At 38.3% G+C, this 21,425-nt stretch overlaps 1 protein-coding gene across 15 annotated transcripts in view; it reads right to left on the bottom strand.

The window, feature by feature from the left end:
- The window catches only part of MYO6 (myosin VI), a 153,822-nt gene that overhangs the window by 17,304 nt on the left and 115,093 nt on the right, over positions 1-21,425 (bottom strand). For 6 of the 15 annotated variants that reach the window (XM_023650669.2, XM_070225159.1, XM_070225156.1 and 3 more), the window contains 11 exons: positions 21,317-21,410; positions 14,985-15,115; positions 14,812-14,889; positions 12,859-12,988; positions 11,006-11,096; positions 7,050-7,200; positions 5,327-5,535; positions 4,611-4,689; positions 3,345-3,505; positions 553-579; positions 116-145 (listed from right to left, as the gene is read on the bottom strand). In XM_023650669.2, the coding sequence (XP_023506437.1) occupies positions 116-145; positions 553-579; positions 3,345-3,505; positions 4,611-4,689; positions 5,327-5,535; positions 7,050-7,200; positions 11,006-11,096; positions 12,859-12,988; positions 14,812-14,889; positions 14,985-15,115; positions 21,317-21,410 (1,181 nt within the window). Of the gene's footprint in view, positions 1-115; positions 146-552; positions 580-3,344; positions 3,506-4,610; positions 4,690-5,326; positions 5,536-7,049; positions 7,201-11,005; positions 11,097-12,858; positions 12,989-14,811; positions 14,890-14,984; positions 15,116-21,316; positions 21,411-21,425 lie in introns of those variants that run through there. The other 9 variants (XM_070225160.1, XM_023650673.2, XM_023650675.2 and 6 more) reach the window with 2 other exon arrangements.

Genomic DNA, 21,425 nt, shown 5'->3' with positions numbered 1-21,425 from the left:
AATAATGTAAAGTTTGCTTCAATGAGGAAACCATTTCTCCTAAAAAAAGTATCCACAACCTATTTTTAAAAAGGTTATATAAATAAATCAAGTTTTAAAATGGGAAATAACATACGGTGTCATTTTGGGTCTTCTTCCATCAATGCTGTGAAAAGAATATGTTTTAGTTAATATTATAACCAATTCTGAATTGTGAAAATCTGGATTGCGCCAAATCTGTGTTTCAATGATTTTATTCATTGACTTTAAAAAACTCCATTATCTTTATTTAACCTACATATAAGATCACTCAGAATTTTAACGTTTTAACATCTTCATTAAAAATAATTAGAAAATAAATTAAAGGCATTCAATGCAAGTTAAAGAACAAATATATTAAATCTAGATTAGAAAATTCATACATTGTGAGGTTTACTTGTTTTTAATAGAAGTGGGATGTTATTTTATAATTTTAGGTAATGTGAAATCATCACTTTGCATCAAGGATCATATGTGTGATTGATTGAGATCATATTTTAAAACATGTTACATATGTAGAAAAACAGTTCTTACTTAGGAGTTACTCGATGGGAATCCAAGCTAGAAAAGCAACTTGAAATTGTTTATTGCAGCAGAATTCATCTACACACATTTTTAATGCATCACAAAACCCAAAAACAACATTTTCATGCTATATATTAAGAACAGGGTTAATCAGAGAGCTCTTACTCATAAATTTGTTAGAAAGAATTCAGTGCTAACAAAGGTAAAATAAACATTCAAAAACATTTAGTTACAGCCCATGGAGTAAGATCAAATTATGAAACATGAAATCTGTCAGAACATCATCCACAGTGAAGTGCCAATGCTTGCAGGACAGAGTGTAGAATAACCAGGAGTTCAGGAGGGGAGAGGCTCTCGAGGAACCGAACGTCCCGCAAGATGGGACAGAAAGGACTTAAAGGAGGATTCCAGAAGAGGGGACATCACCCTGAGGGATGCCCCCAGGAGAACTAAAACTAACTCTTCTGCCTTCCAAGTCGTAAGTGCTTGAGCATCTCCGAATTACTCAGTTGTGGTCCTATCACCTACTTAATTCTCCTTAACTGAAAATCACAGGTAACTTGTCATTTATGTTAAAGGTCCTAAACAGTCCACTCTTTCTCTGTGCCCACTCACCTTGGAAGAAGTGCACCTTTCTAAGGACAGGAAAGAGTCCATAGATGAGCCAGTATCTTACACATATTATATGGAATGACACTGGATACAGCTCAGCATTTCAAATGCTGGAACGTGAAACTTGGCCATGAATACGAACAATGACTCCATTCATCAGTCCCTGAGAAACGAACTTCAGCCATAATCAAGCCAGCTCTGTCCACTGCAGAGCTTCTTCACACACATCAGGGACAGCAGCTCTAAGAGCCTGCTCATTCAGGAGCCTGGCCCAGCCGCTGGTCAGTCATACACAGAAGCTCCCAGCCAGTCCAACATAACACAGGTGGAAGGGACTGGACAGCAAGTGAGCTGAGTCTGCAGTTACAAAAGCCACAGCCAGGCAAAAATATTCCAATTATAGTGAAATGTTAATAAATGCCCTAAATGTTGGATTCGAAGCCAAAAGTTTAACAATTATTATACTACCTTGCATTTGATAGGCCTATTTCATTTATTTAAACATAATATACTTTGTGGAGCCAGCCCGGTGGTGCAGTGGTTAAGTTCACATGCACCGTTTTGGCAGCCCAGGGTTTGCTGGTTCGAATCCTGGGTGTGGACCTATGCACCACATATCAAGCCACGCTGTGGCAGCGTCCCACACATAAAATAGAGGAAGATAGGCACAGATGTTAACTTAGGGCCAGTCTTCCTCAGCAAAAAGACGATTGGCAGTGGATGTTAGCTCAGGGCTAATCTTCCTCAAAAAAATAAATAAATAAAATAAAAATAAAAATATAATATACTTTCTTATACAATTCAGACCCCAGACCTGCTCAACATAATTACTTACATGAAAAAGTGTGAAGGCAACTTAACACACCCTTTTCCCTCCCTTTCTTTGTTTTCAGCTAAATAAAATTTAATCACTGCCTTGCAGTTTGAACTAAGTTCTTTCCTTTCACAAGGAAATAGCAGCGTCTAGTGGTTGTGTTTTAATTATATTTTGTTACAAACAGTGCTATGACATTCTGAAAAGAGTGGTTATGTATATGGATATGCCTCTCAATATGCAAACCACATATATACCTACATAAAAAGGAACCCTACAGACTAGTTTTGCTTTGTTTTTAGAAATAATCAAAATAACAAATGTTTCTAAAGTTTTAAAAAAGTGAATCTGCTATATTAAAACTTTCCTGCAACTTTTAATGAGAACTTCTGTATTCTTCCACACTCCAATAAAAATCAAGTATTTAGAGATAATTCAGAAACTCAAGGAGCCAAAATATTTCAATGTGATTAATTTTCTTTCTTGGAAAGGGAAATCTATTTACTCTGAAACGTGGTGGTTGGGGGCAGGGGGTGATGTGTGAAATTCCTCCTCATTATAAGCGTTAGGGTGTATATTTTTTTTTTTAAACTGCATTAGGAAAATAATAAATCCCAACCACAAATATATTAAACAGAATTATAATATATTCACTGATTTTTATGCCAGTATTTAATGGCAGGTATTTAGAAATTAGATGTCTAGCTTTTATACAAAACTCTGACAATTTCAGAGTAAAAGTTGAGATGTTTTCTTAACAAAGTACTTATGAACTGAAATATCACTTTTACTTCTCAACAGTTTAACAATTTGATGAAATCAATTGTTTCATTCACTTGGCTATAAAAGTGGATACAAACAACCTTAAAATGAAATTTAATTTCAAAGTAAATTAAAATATATCAGGACCTAAGGAACATGGCTTCCTCCTATTCCCTTCACACTGAAATGAGAAGCAGAGATGTAAAGAAAGCACACAGAGAGCCATGCTGCTGCCAGCGGCCCAGTACCCACAGAGCGCTATGCCGCACCCCCCGCCCCGGCCCAGTACCCCCAGAGAGCAATGGTCCCCACTCTCTCTTGGCCCAGTACCCACAGGGCACCATGCCGCAGCCCTCCCCCTGGGCCCAGTACCCCCGGAGAACCATGACTCCCACACACCCCCAGGGCCCAGTACCCACGGAGTGCTATGCCTCCCCACCCCCCAGGGCCCAGTACCAGAGGAGCCTCATCCCCCCTCACCCCCTGGGGCCCAGTACCTGAAGAGCACCATGCCACCTCCCCCCTCCGTGGCCCAGTACCTGTGGAGCCCCCTCCATCCCCATGGCCCAGTACCTGAGGAGTGTCATGCCCCCTCACCCACTGTAGCCCATACCTGCGGAGCGCCGGGTCCGCCTGGGCCTCATCGCTGATGAGCTCTGCCTCACTCTGGGCGATCCTGAGGGCCAGCTCCCTGTCACGGCGCTCCTGCTCCAGGACTGCCTGCTGCTGGGATTCCTCCTCGCGCTGTTGGGCCAGCTGCTCCTCCACCTCAGCCTGCCAAGGGCAGAACGCCGTTTCACCAAGGGCTCTCTACTTGCTTACTTGATCCTTCCCATTGCTACTTAAAACTTCCATACGAGCACTTTACTACAGAATATCTGCTGTTTAACCAGAAACCTCTTCAGTCTCTCTTCCCTTCTGTATTATGATTAACACTTCCTCTCGTTCCCAATCCAAGAGAAGGCAGAGGAACCACAGGTGCACCATTCTATCATTGTACTATGAGCAGCCCGAACAGTACCCCAGTATCCCAGGGATCAGTTAACATGACAGCCAGATAGCAGATGCCAGGAACTCAGAGTACTGGCTGTGCTCAGGATAAACTATGAAAGCCAAGACAGACTGAAACTCAAATTCATGATCAATTATTCTCAGACAGGGACTTCTTCAAAGATGGGGGTGGGGGGCCTGCTCGTGGCATAGTGGTTAAGTTCACAGGTTCAGATCCCAGGCACAGACCTAGCTTCACTCATCAGCCATGCTGTGGTGGGTCCCACATAAAATAGAGGAAGACTGGCACAGATGTTAGCTCAGCAACACTATTCCTCAAGCAAAAAGAGGAAGATTAGCAACAGATGTTAGCCCAGGGCTAATCTTCCTCACCAAAAAAGGAGGGGGAATTTGGGGAGAGAATCATAATCTTAACCTAATACTAGTATCTACAAAGGTATAAAACAATATTTTAAAACACTATAATCATGTTTTAAGTGAATGTTCATCTGACCTTCCCCTAGCTATGATAACAACAACAACAAACTAACACTTACTGAGCTGGGCCCTGCTCTAAATGATTTAACAGGCGTACTCGTTCAACGCTCACAGCTACAACTCATCCCCATCCCACAGGAGGAGGCTGCATCGCAGTCACTCAGGGCGGCATGCGCAGGGCCAGGAGCTCTGCACGTGACCCAGCCTGGACTTGAATGCGCTCCCAGATCCAGAATCTCCTTCCCACAACCACTTCAGAAACTGCCTTTTGTTTCTGAGATAAACCAGTGGCAGCTTATCCGGCAAATCAACATCTTGTTCTCACTTCTCTTGTTTTGTAATTCTGTAGATTCTATTTTGATAGAATTCTGATTGTCTAATAAGTACATACCTGAATACGTTTCTCATCATCTTCCCTTTTCTTTCTCTCTTCTTCTTCTTGTTTTCTCTTGGCTTCCATCTCAAGTTTCCTAACAAAATAACAGAAACTCTTCAAAAATTTAACAGAAAATAATGAATCCTTCAGAAGTCAATTTAACTATTAATAAACAAAGACTACAGAATGGGAACTCAAATTAACCTCCGGCCATACACATTATCAACTTATTTTGAAAAAAATAAAATCTAACTCTACTGACAGTAATTCTTCTGAAACAAAACAAACACAATTATATTCTATAACCTTTAACATCTCTAGATTACCTTAGTCATAAAACCTAGTTGTGAGGCCCAATTGCATGTGCTTCCCTCTGCCTCTCCAATAAACAACTCTTACTTTGCTTCTACCTACCCCGTTATGGCAATCTTTCAAAATGTTCTCAGTTTTAAAACTGCAGAAAAGTAGAAGTGCCTTTTTTCTAGCTTATAAAATAATACGCAAGTGATAGCTTTAAAAAGAAGTTAAGAAATCCTCACATATAACAGTCTAACCAAAATTCAGATTATGGTTAAAATCATTTTATGTTATTATAAAATGAGCTTATTTTCTCCATTTTCAAACTTATTCTAAAATTAGTATTTTAAAATAAGAATATTCATGAACCATCATCAACAGTAAGACTTCACTATTTTGTTAGCTTCTAATTCAAAACAACATAAACGCCTCACATCCTCCTTTCTTCCTCTTCCTTCCTTCGACGCTGCTCATCTTCTTCACGTCTTTTTCTTTCTTTTTCCATTTCTTCTTGAATACGCCTCAGCCTTTCTGCTTCCTCTTCTTGCTGTTTTTTCCTCTGTAATGCACTGAGGAGTTCCTCTGAGCTTTTAACTAGTGCATCATATTCTTTCTGTATTTGTTCCCTTGTCATCATAGTGGACTTAACAAAATGATAAACATGTACTTAAAAAGTTATCTCTTTTGTTGCACAACAATGTGAATATACTGAACACTACTGAATTGTAAATTTAAAAATGGTTAAGATGGTAAATTGAATGTTATGCTTCAAAGCTTGTACCACAATAAAAAGAAAAACTAATATGTACATACACAGCAAAAACTGGAAAGTGTGCAAGCAATAAGCCCGTTATCTTTGTTATATTGCTTGCACATTAAATAATATTCAAAAAATTTTAAAAGTTATCTTTGCACACAAATATTTGAGTCTACGTCCTATCAATCAAGTAATCATATATCCAAGGGTGTGGGCAAAGTAACATACTATAAAGTTACTTTTTAAGGAATGATTTTGCCAGAGTTTACTACTCTTTAATAATAATGTGAAATAGTACCAAAGGAATATTTAAGAAATTATTAAATAGCTCAAAAATTGTTGGATTATTTTCCTAAGTGAGCCTTCAAACAATGTGGCTGGGTTGATTTTAATTGATAATACCACATAAACAGGGATGGCTCCTGAAAAACTTATAAAGTCAGTTAAGTTTATCTAAAACATTTTCATTTTTCTTTTGATCTTCTTTCCCCAATCTACCTCCAAGATTTAACATAATCTACATAAAATATCTGCAGAAGATATGGTAAAAGGCTTGCCTGAAGGTATTATATCTCACATAATTGCACTGACTTCTGAAACTAGATGAGAAAAACATTAAGATCCTAAAATATAACAGAAATGGTATGAATAGATAGATAAAATATAATTAAAAAGCACACAGAAAAAAATTTCAATCCCAGTGGTAATCAAATAAATGAAAAATCAAGATAACAAAAAGAGACCTCATTTTTTTCCTACAAAATTTGGGGGAAAATTAATTATTATTTTCTTAACAGTTAAGTAATTTGTGATAAAGCTATATGAAAATAATGTAATAAAAGGGACAAAGCATATAACATAATAGAGGCACAAAATTAAATGTACATTATAAGAACTATGCAAAAACACGTGCATATAAAATAAGACTGGAAGGGGAATATGCAGTAGCATAGTGGTTGAATGTGTTAGTGTGGGGGGAGTTAAGGGTTTTTGATGGTTTTCTCCAAATTTTCAATATCACTTTTATAATTTAAAGATTAGTTTCTGAAAGCAGAAAAACATGGACAAATTAAAATAACTTGCATTAATCCCTCTCAGTAATGATTATGCAAAAGCTTACCAATAGAGTATAGTATTTTGATTACTATTTTGGGGGTAAAAATCTTTCCTAGCAACAGATAAAACTGCATAAAAATTGTCTTTTTTTCTTTTTGCTATGAAAATTTTCAAACACAGAAGGGATAATATAATGAGCATCACTTGCCATCTCTGAGACTCAACATTTGCAACATTTTGCATTTTTAAAAAAATAAGCAATTTTTCCAAGCAATTCCAATACCAATAACAAAAGATATTAAATTATAAAAAATGTCAAAGTCCTTTGGCTTAAAATTACATACCTTAATTTTGGCCATCAAAGCATCAATAGAAACTTCAAGGTCTTTGACCTGTTTATTCACCTCTGGTTTTCCATCTTTCAGTGCACTTACCACTTCGTTAAATCTATCAAGTCTTTTTTTCAGTGTGCCCACCTTAACCAGGCCATCAATGCTGTAAAGATAATGCTCCATCAGAACTTAATTTCACTATTTAATGTTATAGACTTCCCATTTTAATAAAATGCTAAAAATATTGCTAAAAAGGCTGTTTCACTTCTGTTTTCATATTATTCAGTATTCTCTTAGATCTCTTGTTGAAGTAAAAAAGAAGTAATCAAATATGAGTGTGAATGACACTGATGCCTGTCGATAAGATTTAAGCCCTCTATATTTACAGTGAAAATTTGAAAATTCAAAGTACAGAATAATTTAAAAGAGTTATCTACAAAGAGGGGCAGCATATAATTATAAAAGGGACATTCCACCAAGAGGACATAACACATATAAATATATATGCACCTAATACAGGAGCACCAAAGTATATAAAGCAACTATTAACAGAAAAAAATAAAGGGAGAAATTGACAGTAATACAATAATAGTAGGGGACCTCAACACTCCCCTTACGTCAATGTGTAGATCATCCAGACAAAAAGTCAACAAGGAAACAGTGACCTTAAATGAAACACTAGACCAGGTGGACTTAATAGGCATATGAAGAGCATTACATCCCAAAATAGCAGAGTACACATTCTTCTCAAGTGCACATGGAACATTCTCAAAGGTAGACGATATGTTGGGAAACAAGGCAAGCCTCAATAAATTTAAGAAGATTGAAATCATACCAAGCATCTTTTCCAACCACAATGCTATGAAACTAGAAATCAACTACAGGAAAAAAGTTGGGGGCCAGCCCACTGGTGTAGTGGTTAAGTTCACAGGCTCCACTTCTGTGGCCCAGGGTTTCCGGGTTCTGATCCTCAGCATGGACCTACACACTGCTCATCAGGCCATGCTGTGGCAGCATCCCACATGCAAAACAGAGGAGGACTGACACAGATGTTAGCTCAGGGACAATCTTCCTCAAGCAAAAAGAGGAAGACTGGCAAAAAATGTTAGCTCAGGTCCAATCTTCCTCACCAAAAAGAAAAAGAAAAAGCTGGGAAAGTCACAAATATGTGGAGATTGAACAGCATGATACTGAACAACCAATGGATCAATGAAAAAAATCAAAGGAGAAATCAAAAAATACCTGGATACAAGTGAAAATGAAAACACAACATACCAACTCTTATGGGATGCAACAAAAGCAATGCCAAGAGGAAAATTTATAGCAATACAGGTCCACCTCAGCAAACAAGAAAAATCTCAAATAAGTAATCTTAAACAACATCTAACAGAAATAGTGAAAGAAGAACAACAAAGCCCCAAGTCAGCAGAAGGAGGGAAATAAGAAAAATTACAGCAGGAATAAATGAAATAAGAGATCAAAAAAACAGTAGAAAGGATCAATGAAACTAAGAGTTGCTTCTGTGAGAAGATGAACAAAATTGACATACACTTAGCCAGACTCACTAAGAAAAAAAGAAGGCTCAAATGTACAAAATCAGAAATGAAAGAGGAGAAATTACAATGGATACCACACAAATACAAAGGATCATAAGAGAATACTATGAAAAGCTATATGCCAACAAATTGGATATAACCTAGAAGAAATGGATAAATTCTTAGACTCATACAACCTCCCAAAACTGAGTCAAGAAGAAATAGAGAATCTGAACAGACCAATCAAAAGTAAAGACATTGAAACAGTAACCAAAAATCTCCCAAAAAACAAAAGTCCAGGACCAGATGGCTTCTCTGGAGAAATCCAATGAACATTGAAAGAAGATTTAATACCTATCCTTCTCAAACTATCCCAAAAAATTGAAGATGGAAAGCTTCCTAACTCATTCTATGAGGTCAATGTTACCCTGATACCAAAACCAGACAAAGACAACACAAAAAAGAAAAATTACAGGCCAGTATCACTGATGAACACAGACGCCAAAGTCCTCAACAAAATATTGGCAGACCTAATACAGCAATACATTAAAAGGATCATACACCATGATCAAGTGGGATTTATACCAGGACACAGGGATGGTCCACAGCCACAAAGCAATCAATACGATATACCACATCAACAAAATGAGGAACAAAAATCAGACAATCATTTCAATAGATGCAGAGAGAGCATTTGACAAGATCCAACATCCATTTATCATAATAACTCTCAATAAAATGAGGATAGAAGGAAAGTACCCCAACATAATAAAGGCCATATATGACAAACCCACAGCCAACATCATACTTAATGGTGAAAAACTGAAAACTATCCCCATAAGAACAGGAACAAGACAACAGTGTCCTCTCTCACCACTCCTATTCAACAAAGTACTGAAGGTTTTGGCCAGAGCAATTAGGCAAGAAAAAGAAATAAAAAGAATTCAAATTGGAAAGGACAAGCGAAACTCTCACTGTTTGCAGACAACATGATTCTATATAGAAAATCCTAAAGAATCCACCAGAAAACCATTAACTAATCAACAACTACAGCAAAGTTGCAGGGTATAAAATCAACTTAGAAAAATAAGTTGCATTTCTATACACTAATAATCAACTAGCAGAAAGAGAACTCAAGAATATAATCCCATTTACAACCGCAACAAAAAAGAATAAAATATGTAGGAATAAATTTAACCAAAGAGGTGAAAGAACTACACACTAAAAATTATAAGACACTATTGAAAGAAATCAAAGAAGACATAAAGACATGGAAAGATATTCCATGCATGTGGATTGGAAGAATAAATAGTTAAAACGTCCATACTACCTAAAGCAATCTATAGACTCAATGCAATTCCTAACTTCAAAATATACTACAAAGCTATAGTAATCAACACAGCATGGTACTGGCACAAAAACACACAGATCAATGGAACAGAATTAAAAGCCCAGAAATAAAACCACACATCTAGGAACAGCTAATCTTTGACAAAGAAGCCAAGAACATACAATGGAGAAAGGAAAGTCTCTTCAACAAACGGTGTTGGGAAAACTGGACAGCCACATGCAAAGAATGAAAGTAGACCATTATCTTACACCATACACAAAAATTAACTCAAAATGGATTAGCGACTTGAATGTAAGACCAGTAACCAAAAACATCCTTGAAGAAACATAGGCTGTACGCTCTTTGACATTGGTCTTAGCAGCATCGTTTTAAATACCAAGTCTCCTCAGGCAAGGGAAACAAGAGAAAAAATAAACAAACGGGACTCCATCAGACTAAGAACCTGTGCAAGGCAAAGGAAACCACGAACAACATGAAAAGACAACTCACCAACTGGGAGAAAATATTTGCAAATCATATATCTGACAAGGGGTTAATCTCCATAACATATAAAGAACTCACACAACTCAACAACAAAAAAAACAAACAACTCGATCAAAAAATGGGCAGAGCATATGAACAGACATTTCTCCAAAGAAGATATACAGACAAACCTCTTTGAAAAGGTGTTAAGGATTAACAGTTACTAGACCTCCAAGTTTAAAAAGTCAAGAGTAATAATAAAAGACTCAAATAAGAAATAAAGACTAAAGCGAGACCATATAATTCATACAGATGATCTTGAAAATTATGGTTGAAACATTATTGAGATGTTTTTAAAAACAATGTTAATTTGACACGTCACGAAAAGAATCTTTCAACCTTTTACAGCATTGACAGTTTCATAAGTTACTTCAAATCCTTTTTATAATGAGGCAAGTAATGAATGAATTTCAAATAAATAATGCAAATAACAAAATAATATCTCTTTTTACATGAGAAAAGAGAAAACTGTGTGTGCCCAGGCTGCCCCCACTGTGACGTTGCCATCACCGGATGTGAGGGCACAGCTTTGTGGGGTCTTGCGGCACTATTCATCTTACCGAGGTTGGTGTCTCCTCTTGCAAAGCCACATTCGAACAGTTTTTTGCATTTTAATGCAGGCTTCAGCTCGGTATTTTATTTTGTTTTTCACTATGTAATAATAGAAAATTATTCAGTTTAAATCAGACATATAATATTTTTAAAAACCACTAATTTCCACAAAGCAACTCTTAAGAAACGTGAAATCTTGATGAACATGCTATACTAGACATCCAAATCAGGAAGTTTAACATTTCTTTAATTCCTTGTACTTCTTAAAATAAAAAGTATATATGCATATGGCTAGGTTAACATTTCAAACGTATTAGCTCCTTACTATGCTACACTGTTGCTTCGCAAACTGTCCTAGGCGATGCCAGTCTATGAAACGTTACCGGGTGTCTTATTACGAAGATACACCTGTCAAAGGAATTTAGGAAAAGCTATATGCTGTACCTCCTCTAGGAGATTCGCAATGAACATACTGAGGGAGGCCCCTGAGAAGCCTACAGTAAAGGAACGTATTTAATGTCAGTCATCCAGTATGTCCCAGACTGACCTGACCTGGAGACGCTGTTTTCACAGATTCCCTACTACAAACACCCCGCAAAGGTCGTGTCTGGATACTGACGTCAGCACTGCGCAACACAGTCCACAAACGAGTGGTATAGTATAATTTTAATATAATGTGTTTTCTATCAAAATGCAATGTATAAGGCTGAAAGAATTGAACTACAGGGACAAATATGTGCATAGTTTACTTGGAAAGTGACGGGAAAATGAGTTTATCTCTTTTTCTTTATTATAGTTTTCTTTTTATCTATATTCACAATGGTCTAACAAGACTTCAATAATAATCTCTGTTTGCATGGTTTCTTTTCATTGGAGCAAAGGAATTTTATTTTTCTATTAATAAGGAACAGTTTACTGACTCCCCCTCACGTCCTTCAGTGCTCTAGGTATCCTGGAGAGTACGGGGTGGGGGTGGGGGAGAGAGGAAGTATAAATATAATCAAGTTACTGACAATAGTTCCCTGCAGTTAAAGGTTTGCCACAGAGCCTCAGGTAACCAAAAAATATGCTGCCCCTCATCCATTTTGGGTCAGAGAGAAGCAGTTGCTGCCATCTGGCAGAAAAACACACAAAAGCAGCTCAGTCTAGTGTGTGAGAGAACAGCGTCTAAAAGAGCAGTGGCAGGAGAAAAGGCCGGAAAGGAAAGCTGGAACTCCACTTTACAGGGTCTTGAAAAGCATTCTTAGACTTCAGACTTCGCCCTTATTAAAGGAGAACCTTAACAGAAGCCTTTTAGTTTAGGGAGAGAATTCTCAGAAGATAACTTGAAAGGCTAGGTAAACCTGTGTGGGAGCGACGGAAGCCACCAGGTCAAGTGCAGCTCCACTAAGCACTGGCAACAAAAAGGAAACAATCTGCCGTATTAGGAGGAACCAACAGGGTTTGTTGACTGACAAAATATGAAGGGACAAGAAAAAAGAGACAAATACAATCTTGAAATTTTTGACATGTGTACTGGTCATGTCATGCAGGTGGAAAGAGAAAAGTTCTGGCTTAAGTCTGGGACTGGGAGACGGTGTAGGCAATGGGGGAGACAGAGGGGAAAGAATCAAGAAAGTCAGCTCTGTTTTGTTGAGAACATGATGAAATTACCTCTCCTACAACAAATTCAGATAAAGAAGGTAACTAACATTAAAAGTCCACAAGTACTAATTTATCACGTACTACATGTCAGGCGTTGAGAAAGAAAGACACGGCCCCTGTCATTCAGCACTCACCACTGAGATGAACTTTATAACATTCCACAAATAAATTCATTTTCAAAATAGTTAGAGATCATGCTGTGAAAGAAAACACCTACATTTGATGACGGAGAGTGAACACCACTGAACCTTCTTCCAGCGACTGCAGACAAGCCAGTGATTGACTCGTTTAACCAACTTTGCTAAATGGTCAGGGTCAGACTTCATAATCTGATCAAATTCTGCAAACTAGGAAATAAAATAATTTAATATCAGTATCAAAACACAAATGCCTAGAAACACACAGAGAGATACCAAAACAGAACTCAAATCCAAAATCTAACTTTCTGGAAGTGGTCACAAGCCAATTCACAGACCGGTCCCAGCGGGGACACAGCAAACCAGACACACTTGGCTTGTTTCACTGCTCTCTTCTTCCTCCCTTCAGGACCTTTTCTGTAGGGGAACAGGGGGTTACTCATTGCTAGCTGGCAGATTCAGTAATAAAAGTAGAAAAGAAACCTTAAATGACAATTACAGATGGTTGGCAAAAAAGGTTTTATTGAAAAAAGAACGAAAAAAGGGCTAATATATGTCTGAATTGGCTCATCCACATTCTCAGATATCCACGTGGATCTCCTGACAGGTGAAGGTCGATATAATATAATAAGGCAATACAGCATCAGGTACCACCAAAACTATCTGTCTCTCTCAACCCCCATCCCTATTTTGGTCAGAGATAAGAAATTGCTACTAAGAGAGAGACAACACAAATAAAAGAGCTATTAGGTTATCAACAAATAACATGCATTATTTCCACAATTTACTACCAAATTACATAATGATTTCTATCCTTTACCAAATATCCCACTATAATATATTGAGAGTATCACACACCTATCAATATAATGACCTCTTATAATCAAAATTAAATGGAAGCTAACATAATGAGATTAAAGATCTTTGAAAATCTGCCTTGTGCTTTCAACATATCCTTCTGATTAATTTTTCTGGAAGCAAAAATAACCAAGTACTTTCTCTATCAGGCTATTAATTCTAGAATAGTTATGTTATATAATCCTGAAATACATGTCAAGTTTATGATAGATATGTATGATTACAGATAGGCCAACGATGAATATTTATATATTCATTTTCTCTTCATGTTTTTTTCTTTTATACAAAATGATATGGGTCCTCTGCAGTAAAAATATTCACAGGGAAGTGCATGCATTGGTAATCCATTACACAGATTTCATCTCATGCCACAAAATGTGAAATCAGATCTATTTATTGTGATTTAGAATTCAAGGCACTAGAGACATTTATTAATGATTTTGCTAAATCACACAAGTACGGTTGGCTATTATATAATAGCAATTGTGTTTAAAATTATGAGGATACAATTAATTATTCAATCAATATTGAAGAAGTTACAAATGGTGAAACTATTAAAAACACTGGGAATAACATTTAGTTATGTCTGTATTGTATATATTTAGTTACAAAATATTCTATAATTCAGTCTTATACAAGAACCTAGTATAAGAACCTGTAAATACTAAATCTAAGGGTTAGCCTAAGAAAATTATGTTATATACAAAAGTATCTATACACTCATTCATTCTAAGGTTTAATGGAAGTCAGCACAAACTCCTGTCCAATTTCCTATGCCTCACACATCTATCATACTGTAACAGAACCCGTTCTCGCAACGAAGACTCCAAAGTACTGTGAAATTTTTAATTACTGAAGAGTGAGTTAATATGTTTTAGAAAAGCTTTCAGCTTGTTCAAAACAGAAGTATGTTCTGTTTAACCCTTATTTAAGCAAAAAATCACATTAAAAAAGGTTCTGATTCCAATACTTCCAAAGCTGGAAAAAACTGTAAAAACTGTAGAGAGCATTACGTACGGTAAACTTTTCCCACGCAGGGAAACACACACACACACGCACGCAGTCGGTGATCATATAACTGAGTAATAATACAAATCACTAAACACTTACAAATATTCACTGACCCCAATTATCCCTATCTATCAAGTTAAAGTCTAAAATAAAAATGTATTTACCTTGCCAGGTCTAAAAAATACTTTTGTTAACCCAAACTTGTAGTCAATTTCGTTTAAGCCCAAAGCTTTAAAAAGAGCCTGAAAAATAAAAGTTAAAAAGTTAAATGCCAACTAGTAATTAATAAGAAAGACAATTTATTGCTAAGAAACTTCTATTTCGGTGGTATTTGTACCTTACAAAATAGTCTTGGATCTAATCTTGCAAGTTTGTCTGGCATATACTTCTTATACATGTTGTAGAGTTCATGGAACGAAGCTCGGGAGGGGAAACCACCCTGCATCAAGTCCAAGACAGACACCATGCCTGGATTCACAAACAAACACAGTCACTGCCAATCGCTGCACACAAGTCCAAGACAACTCACAGGATCAAATAACTTTACAAATTAATGTTCAGAAAGGGGCAATTTGCAGAAATTATCAGCAATGAAATATTACATAGGAAATATCATATTTATACTCAGTATGTCCCAACTTACCCCCTCACCTAAAACTACTATAGCCAAATGTCATCTAAAACTAGCTTGACTAGCCATTTTCTGGAAACAAGCTACTGGTCTCCAGAAAGCTCACATCAAGCTTGTATCTTTTTTTCTGCTCGACACCTGTGTCACAATCCCAGTACACAAGGCAAAGGCCCGCACTGGGCCACTTTCCAAGTCCTGAGGTTAATTTTAGAGTAAGGTTCCTGACAGAGTCTCCAGGAAGTAGCACACACATTCTCAAGTGCTCACCACAGCTTAAACAAAGCACATGGAAAAAAGAAGGGAGAGCGCACCATCCCCTGTGAAGAGCCCCTTTCACTCACCTCTCAAAGAAACTAGCCTCTAGGGGAAAGAGTCTATAGGATGCATATCCCATTTCAGTCTAACTCTTCTAAGTGGTTAACTGAGCCTTGAGTAACGTGAGCTTTTCACGTCAGGAAAAGAGTAAAAGAGCCAGGGAAAGGCTCAATACCTATAAATAACGGCAGAACTTTTGTTTACCAAAACGACCTGGATTGGAGTCTCAGGGACTATTCAAATCAATGGAGAAAACTAGATTATTCCATAAAAAGTGTTAAGACAATTGGCTAGCCATTTAGAAAACAAAAATAACATCAGATCCTTACGTCACTCCTTAGACCAAAATCAATTCTTGCTGGTCAAAAATTTAAATTAGCAAAATGAAACTATAAAATGTTTAAAAATGAGTGGATCTTTATTTTCAAATAATCTCATAGGAAAGATAGCCTTTCCGGGCAGTCAGAGTGAATTTTAACCTCTGTGACTGGCAAAGGCGTAAACACCGGCAGTCTTCGGGGTTGGCGAGCACAGGGAACACGCTCCCCGCTTAGTGGACAGTCAACCGGCGCAACCAACTTGGATGGCAACGTGGAGACATTTATCCCTTTGATTCAGTACTTTCTACTTTTACGACTCCAGCCTACCACTTGTCACATGTGTGGGCAAAGACGTGATTAGAGAACATCCATATGTCCACTGAATCATTGTTTACAACAGGAAAAAAACAGAAGTAAGTATCAATTAATTAAATTATGTTACAACCATATGATAGAACATGATGTATTAATTTAAAAGAATAGCACAGAGCTTTATCCAACCAGTATAAAAAGTATATCTAAGACACGACATTAAGCAGTCACCCTGAAAAGTGAGACTTTTTATTTATATTATTCTGCACTATTTCATTTTTGTTACAGTGAACATATATAACTATTATAATTTCTAATGCTAATTAATGAAACACATAAAGGCAATTGTTCCTATGGAAAGAAATCTCCAGAACTAGATTCAGTTCTAGGCTCTGCTTAGAGAAGTCAAAGTAAGGTATGGTTGGTACTGGCACAATTTTTGCCCATTTCTATCAAATAAAGTACCCTTGGAAATGTACACATGCCCCAGTTCTGAGTCCGTTGCTTGCCCTGGAGCAGAAGACAGCATTTGAACTGTCTCACAGAAGTGCATTAATAATTTCACGAAGCTTTACAAATTACCAAGTCTGTGGCTGCTTTCTCAGCTCTTGAAGCTAATTTACTCTAAAGATCTTTTGACGCCTACAAAAATAAAACTCACCCAACAACGTATCTTCCTTCTATAAACTCCCATGACCTGGGCCTTCCTCGGGAGTCTAGTGAGGAGCTTTGAGGTGGAGCCCCAGCTGGTTATACTCAGAGCCCCTCTTGACACCAGAGAAGCAGCCAGCCCCAAAGTCACATAGGAAGACGACCTACCTTCTCTCATCTGCCCCTACTTTATCCTGGTGTTGGGTGATCAGAAGATAGTAATTTTAGTAAAAGATTTCCTAAATTAATTCATTCTCCTTAAACTGGAATAATGGAAACGGAAAGGCAAAGTAGAACTCCAATCTTACTTGTCTTTATTTTAGAAAGCTTCATAAATATTTTTATTTCTATGAGTTATTGGTATTTTCTGCTTTTTCTCATTACCTAGCCACATGACTAGAACCAAATCTACACTACTTTACTATTATTAATACTTAAAAAAATCAAACTATTATGAATCAGTGTCATCTATTGAACTGCCAACATATCTTAATATGTCGAAATACCCTGCTTACTGAAAGAGGAATCCTAGCTAAAGCATCAGTGAGCCCACACTCTGCTACTCTAATGGCATACACGGCTTCACCTGCCTAAACATGCCTTTCCAAGACACCAGATGCTCACCTAGGAAGCAAATGATTTACTGTATTAGGCTCAACAAATGCTAAACAGAAATTTAAATGGAAAAAAAAGACAAAGTAAAATAAAGTAAAAATGATCTGAAGAACAGATTACAAAACTACATCTATACTATATGTAGGAATATAGCAGACATAAATTATTTAACTTGCCAGTATTTGTTAAAACTAGTCACAAACAAATCTTCCTATTTGCTAGACTGTGCATTTTGTTCAACAAATATTTACTGAGGTTAGTATACACCTTGCACTGCTAGGGGGCAGGGAAATACATGCAGACACAGTTTCTACCCTCAAGGGGTTTATAGATTAGAGGAAGGAAAATTAAATAATTATACAAATATATGTAAAATATATGACTATGAAATGAAGATGCTCAGTACCCTTTACCCAGGCAGGCCCCCTTCCCAGTTAGGGATATCAAACAGGCTTTCATAAGGAATTGACAATCAAGCTGAGATGTGAAAGATGAAGACAAAGGTGAGGCAAGAGCTTCTCAAACAGAGGATGCAGCATGTGCACAGGTCCCATGATAGGAAAGAATATGGAGCGTTTAAGGAAATAAAATAAAGGCCAGTGTGGCTGGAGCACAGAGAGAAGGGAGAGTAGAAAGAGATGAAGCCAGGGACACATAGGGCCAGACAACAAGGGGCCTCATAAGCTACTAGGATTTTGCTCTTTATCCTAATAATAATCAGAAGCCATTAGAGCATTTTAAGCAGTAAAAAGATACGATCAGACTTGAATCGTAAAGCAGTAATTCTGGATTTATGTGAAGAACAGACCGAGCAAATGCAAGGAGAATACTTAGGAAGCTACAGCAAAAAGCCAGGTGAAAGATGGTGACAGCTTGGACTAGAGGTACCAAAACTCACTGTTCGCTAAGAGAGTAAATCTTAAATATTCTTACCATAAAAAAGAAATAGTAATTATGTGACTTGATAGCAGTATTAGCTAATGCTATGACGGCAATCATTCTGCAATATATGTGTATCAAATCAACACACTGTACACCTTAACTTACTCTATGTTATACGTCAATTATTTCTCAACAAATCTGGGTAGGACACACTGTTTAGGAGGTCACATCAAAGGGACTGGGGGACACTGAGCTAGAGAATATATTTATGCTATATCTGTATATATATATGTGATATACATACCAATATGGTAGCCACTAGCCACATGACTATTTAAATTTTAAAAAATTAAAATTAAATAAAATCTAAAATTCAGTACCTAAGTCATTCTAGACACATTTCAAGTGCTGAATAGCCACAAGAATCTGGTGGCTACCATATTGGACAACACAGATACAGACTATTTCCATCATCATGGCAAGTTATATTGGACAGCACTGATAAAGAATGAGAAGGAGGGCCAGCCCGTTGCCAAGTGGTTAAGTTCGTGTGCTCTGCTTCTGCGGCCCCAGGTTTCACAGGTTTGGATCCTGGGCACAGACGTGGCACCGTTCATCAGGCCATGCTGAGGCGGCATCCTACACAGCACAAGCAGAAGGAGCACAACTACAATATATGGCTGTGTACTGGGGGGTTTTGGGGAAAAGAAGAAAAAAGAAAATAAGATTGGCAACAGATGTTAGCTCAGGTGCCAACCTTTAAAAAATAAAAAATGAGAAGGAAAACAGGCCTAACCCAAAGCCTGAAAAACTAACAAATAACGTCCAGGTAGAAGATGACCCTGGAGAGGAATCAGGAATGGCCAGAGAATTCAAAGGAAAAGCAGGGACAGATGTTGTTTCAGAAGCCAAGGAAAGGCTATGTTAAAGGGACTGGTCAGAGTCCAGCGTACTGTGAAGTCCACTAAGATAAGGACGCAAAATGAACATGTGATTTAGAATCAAGGAAATCACTGGTGACCTTATCAGGAATTATTTTCTTGGATGATCAAGGTGGAGGCTGAAGTCTCTTGGGTTAAAGAGTGAGTTGAAGGCAGGAAACTGAGAAAGCAAGAATAGACTCTTCTTGAACAGAAAAGGAAAAACTGGAGAACCAAAAGTAAAGTGAGAGAGGGGGAGGTAGCTGAAAGGGAATGTGGGTCACGTGGGTTGGAGGGATTTAAGCTGAGGTTTTACTTTGGCAGCCTGGGTTCTGTTCCCACTTGTGGGCCTACACCACTCATCAGCGGCCATGCTGTGGCCGCGTCCCACATACAAAATAGAAGAAGACTGGCACAGATGTTAGCTCAGGGCGAATCTTCCTCAGCAAAAAGAGGAAAATTGGCAATGGATGTTAGCTCTGGGACAATCTTCTTCACACAAAAAAAGCATGTTTAAATAGTAATGGGAGAGGTCCATTTAAAAGGGAATGGTTCAATATACATAATCAATACTGAAGAGTCACGAGAAGGTAGGAAGGGATGGGTTCCAAAGAACCACAGTCTCAACCAGTAAGAGAGGCACTTCGCACTTTCTTAACAGAGGGAAGGTTATGCAGGCAGGGACAAGTGAAGCTTGCCGTTTGCAGTACAGAGGGGAGGCTGCCTGCTGGCAGAGAGCAGGGCGGGGCTGACTGGCCTCTGTGGAGAAACAGAACATGCTGACCAGGGCACCGTGGCAGGGCGGGCTGGAGAGCCCTTCGAGGAGGAGTGAGCCTGAACTTATGAGGGCACCAGTCTGTCTTGCCGAACTTACCTGTGCCGATGAGGCGCCAGGACAGAAGGAGATTCGACAGCTAAGGTCTAGTGAGAGGGGTCAAGGGTAGATGCAGACTCAGGGGGACAGGAGTCTGAAGCTTATACAACTGCGGGAGGGCTTCTTAAGAAAAAGCACAGAATTACGAAAGAATACAAAACAGGTGAGGGCTTTGGAAGGCGCTCATTTAAATGAGGGAAGCTGCAGCTTCAGTGACTTTAGCTTTATAGTAAATTCGCCTCCGAGAGGAGCAAAACAAGGAGTCAGAGAGGCAAGAGTGTAAGGAAGAGTCGCAAGCCTGAACGAGATCAGGAGGGAAGGAGAGGACCGGCCCTTGGGGAAAGCAGGCGGCGGACGGGGAAGCAGCGAGCCTGGTGCCGAGGACTCCCGCGACAGAGCACAGGCGAGGAGCACAGGCAAGGACGCAGCGGGCTGAGAGGCAGGAACGGCAGCTTAACCGAGCGCACGCAAGTGCCACAGACGCCAAGGGCACCGTGTTTTCATTTTTCTACAACTGGTGGAGTGGGAAGCAAGGACACCAGAACCTAACTCCTGAGCCAGTCACTGGGGAATGAGACATGAACTGCTGGACTGCGCAGGCCATAGGCAAGCCACCCACTTAAGGGAGATCTAGGTTTGCAGTCAGAGTTTCTGCAAATTTTACTTCAATGATGTAAAAGTTTATTTCACAATAAACTACACCCCAATATTGCTCAAATAATTTGCCAGCCATGCTTTTCTTTTTTTTGTTTTTTTGAGGAAGATAAGCCCTGAGCTAACATCTGCTGCCAATTCTCTTTCTGCTGAGGAAGACTAGCCCTGAGCTCACATCCGTGCCCATCTTCCTCTACTTTACATGTGGGATGCCTGCCACAGCCTGGCTCAACAAGCAGTGTGCAGGTCCACACCCAGGATCCGAACTGACGAACCCTGGGCCACCAAAGCGGAACGTGTGAACTCAACTGCTGTGCCACCGGGCCAACCCCCATGCTTTTCTTATAATTAAAAGATATATAAGATAAAAAATCTTATTGCACTTAAAAATAATCAAGATAACTGAATTACTTGAAAACACTGCACATATTAAATTGTCTGTGAGCTAAAGACTCCTGACACACACTGACAGAGATTATAAAAATAGGGAAATACCTGAACATTGGAGCTGAGACAGAATTTGAGCCCCTTCAAAGTCATGGCTTGTCATCTTTAAATTAGGTTTGATACAACGAATAAAGCTTGCTCCCTAGGAGGATAAAGG

Source organism: Equus caballus, chromosome 10 (genome assembly GCF_041296265.1).
Source record: "Equus caballus isolate H_3958 breed thoroughbred chromosome 10, TB-T2T, whole genome shotgun sequence".
Lineage (NCBI taxonomy): Eukaryota > Metazoa > Chordata > Mammalia > Perissodactyla > Equidae > Equus > Equus caballus.
Note: the sequence above shows the minus strand (reverse complement) of the source record. Positions and strands in the feature narration are given on the sequence as shown.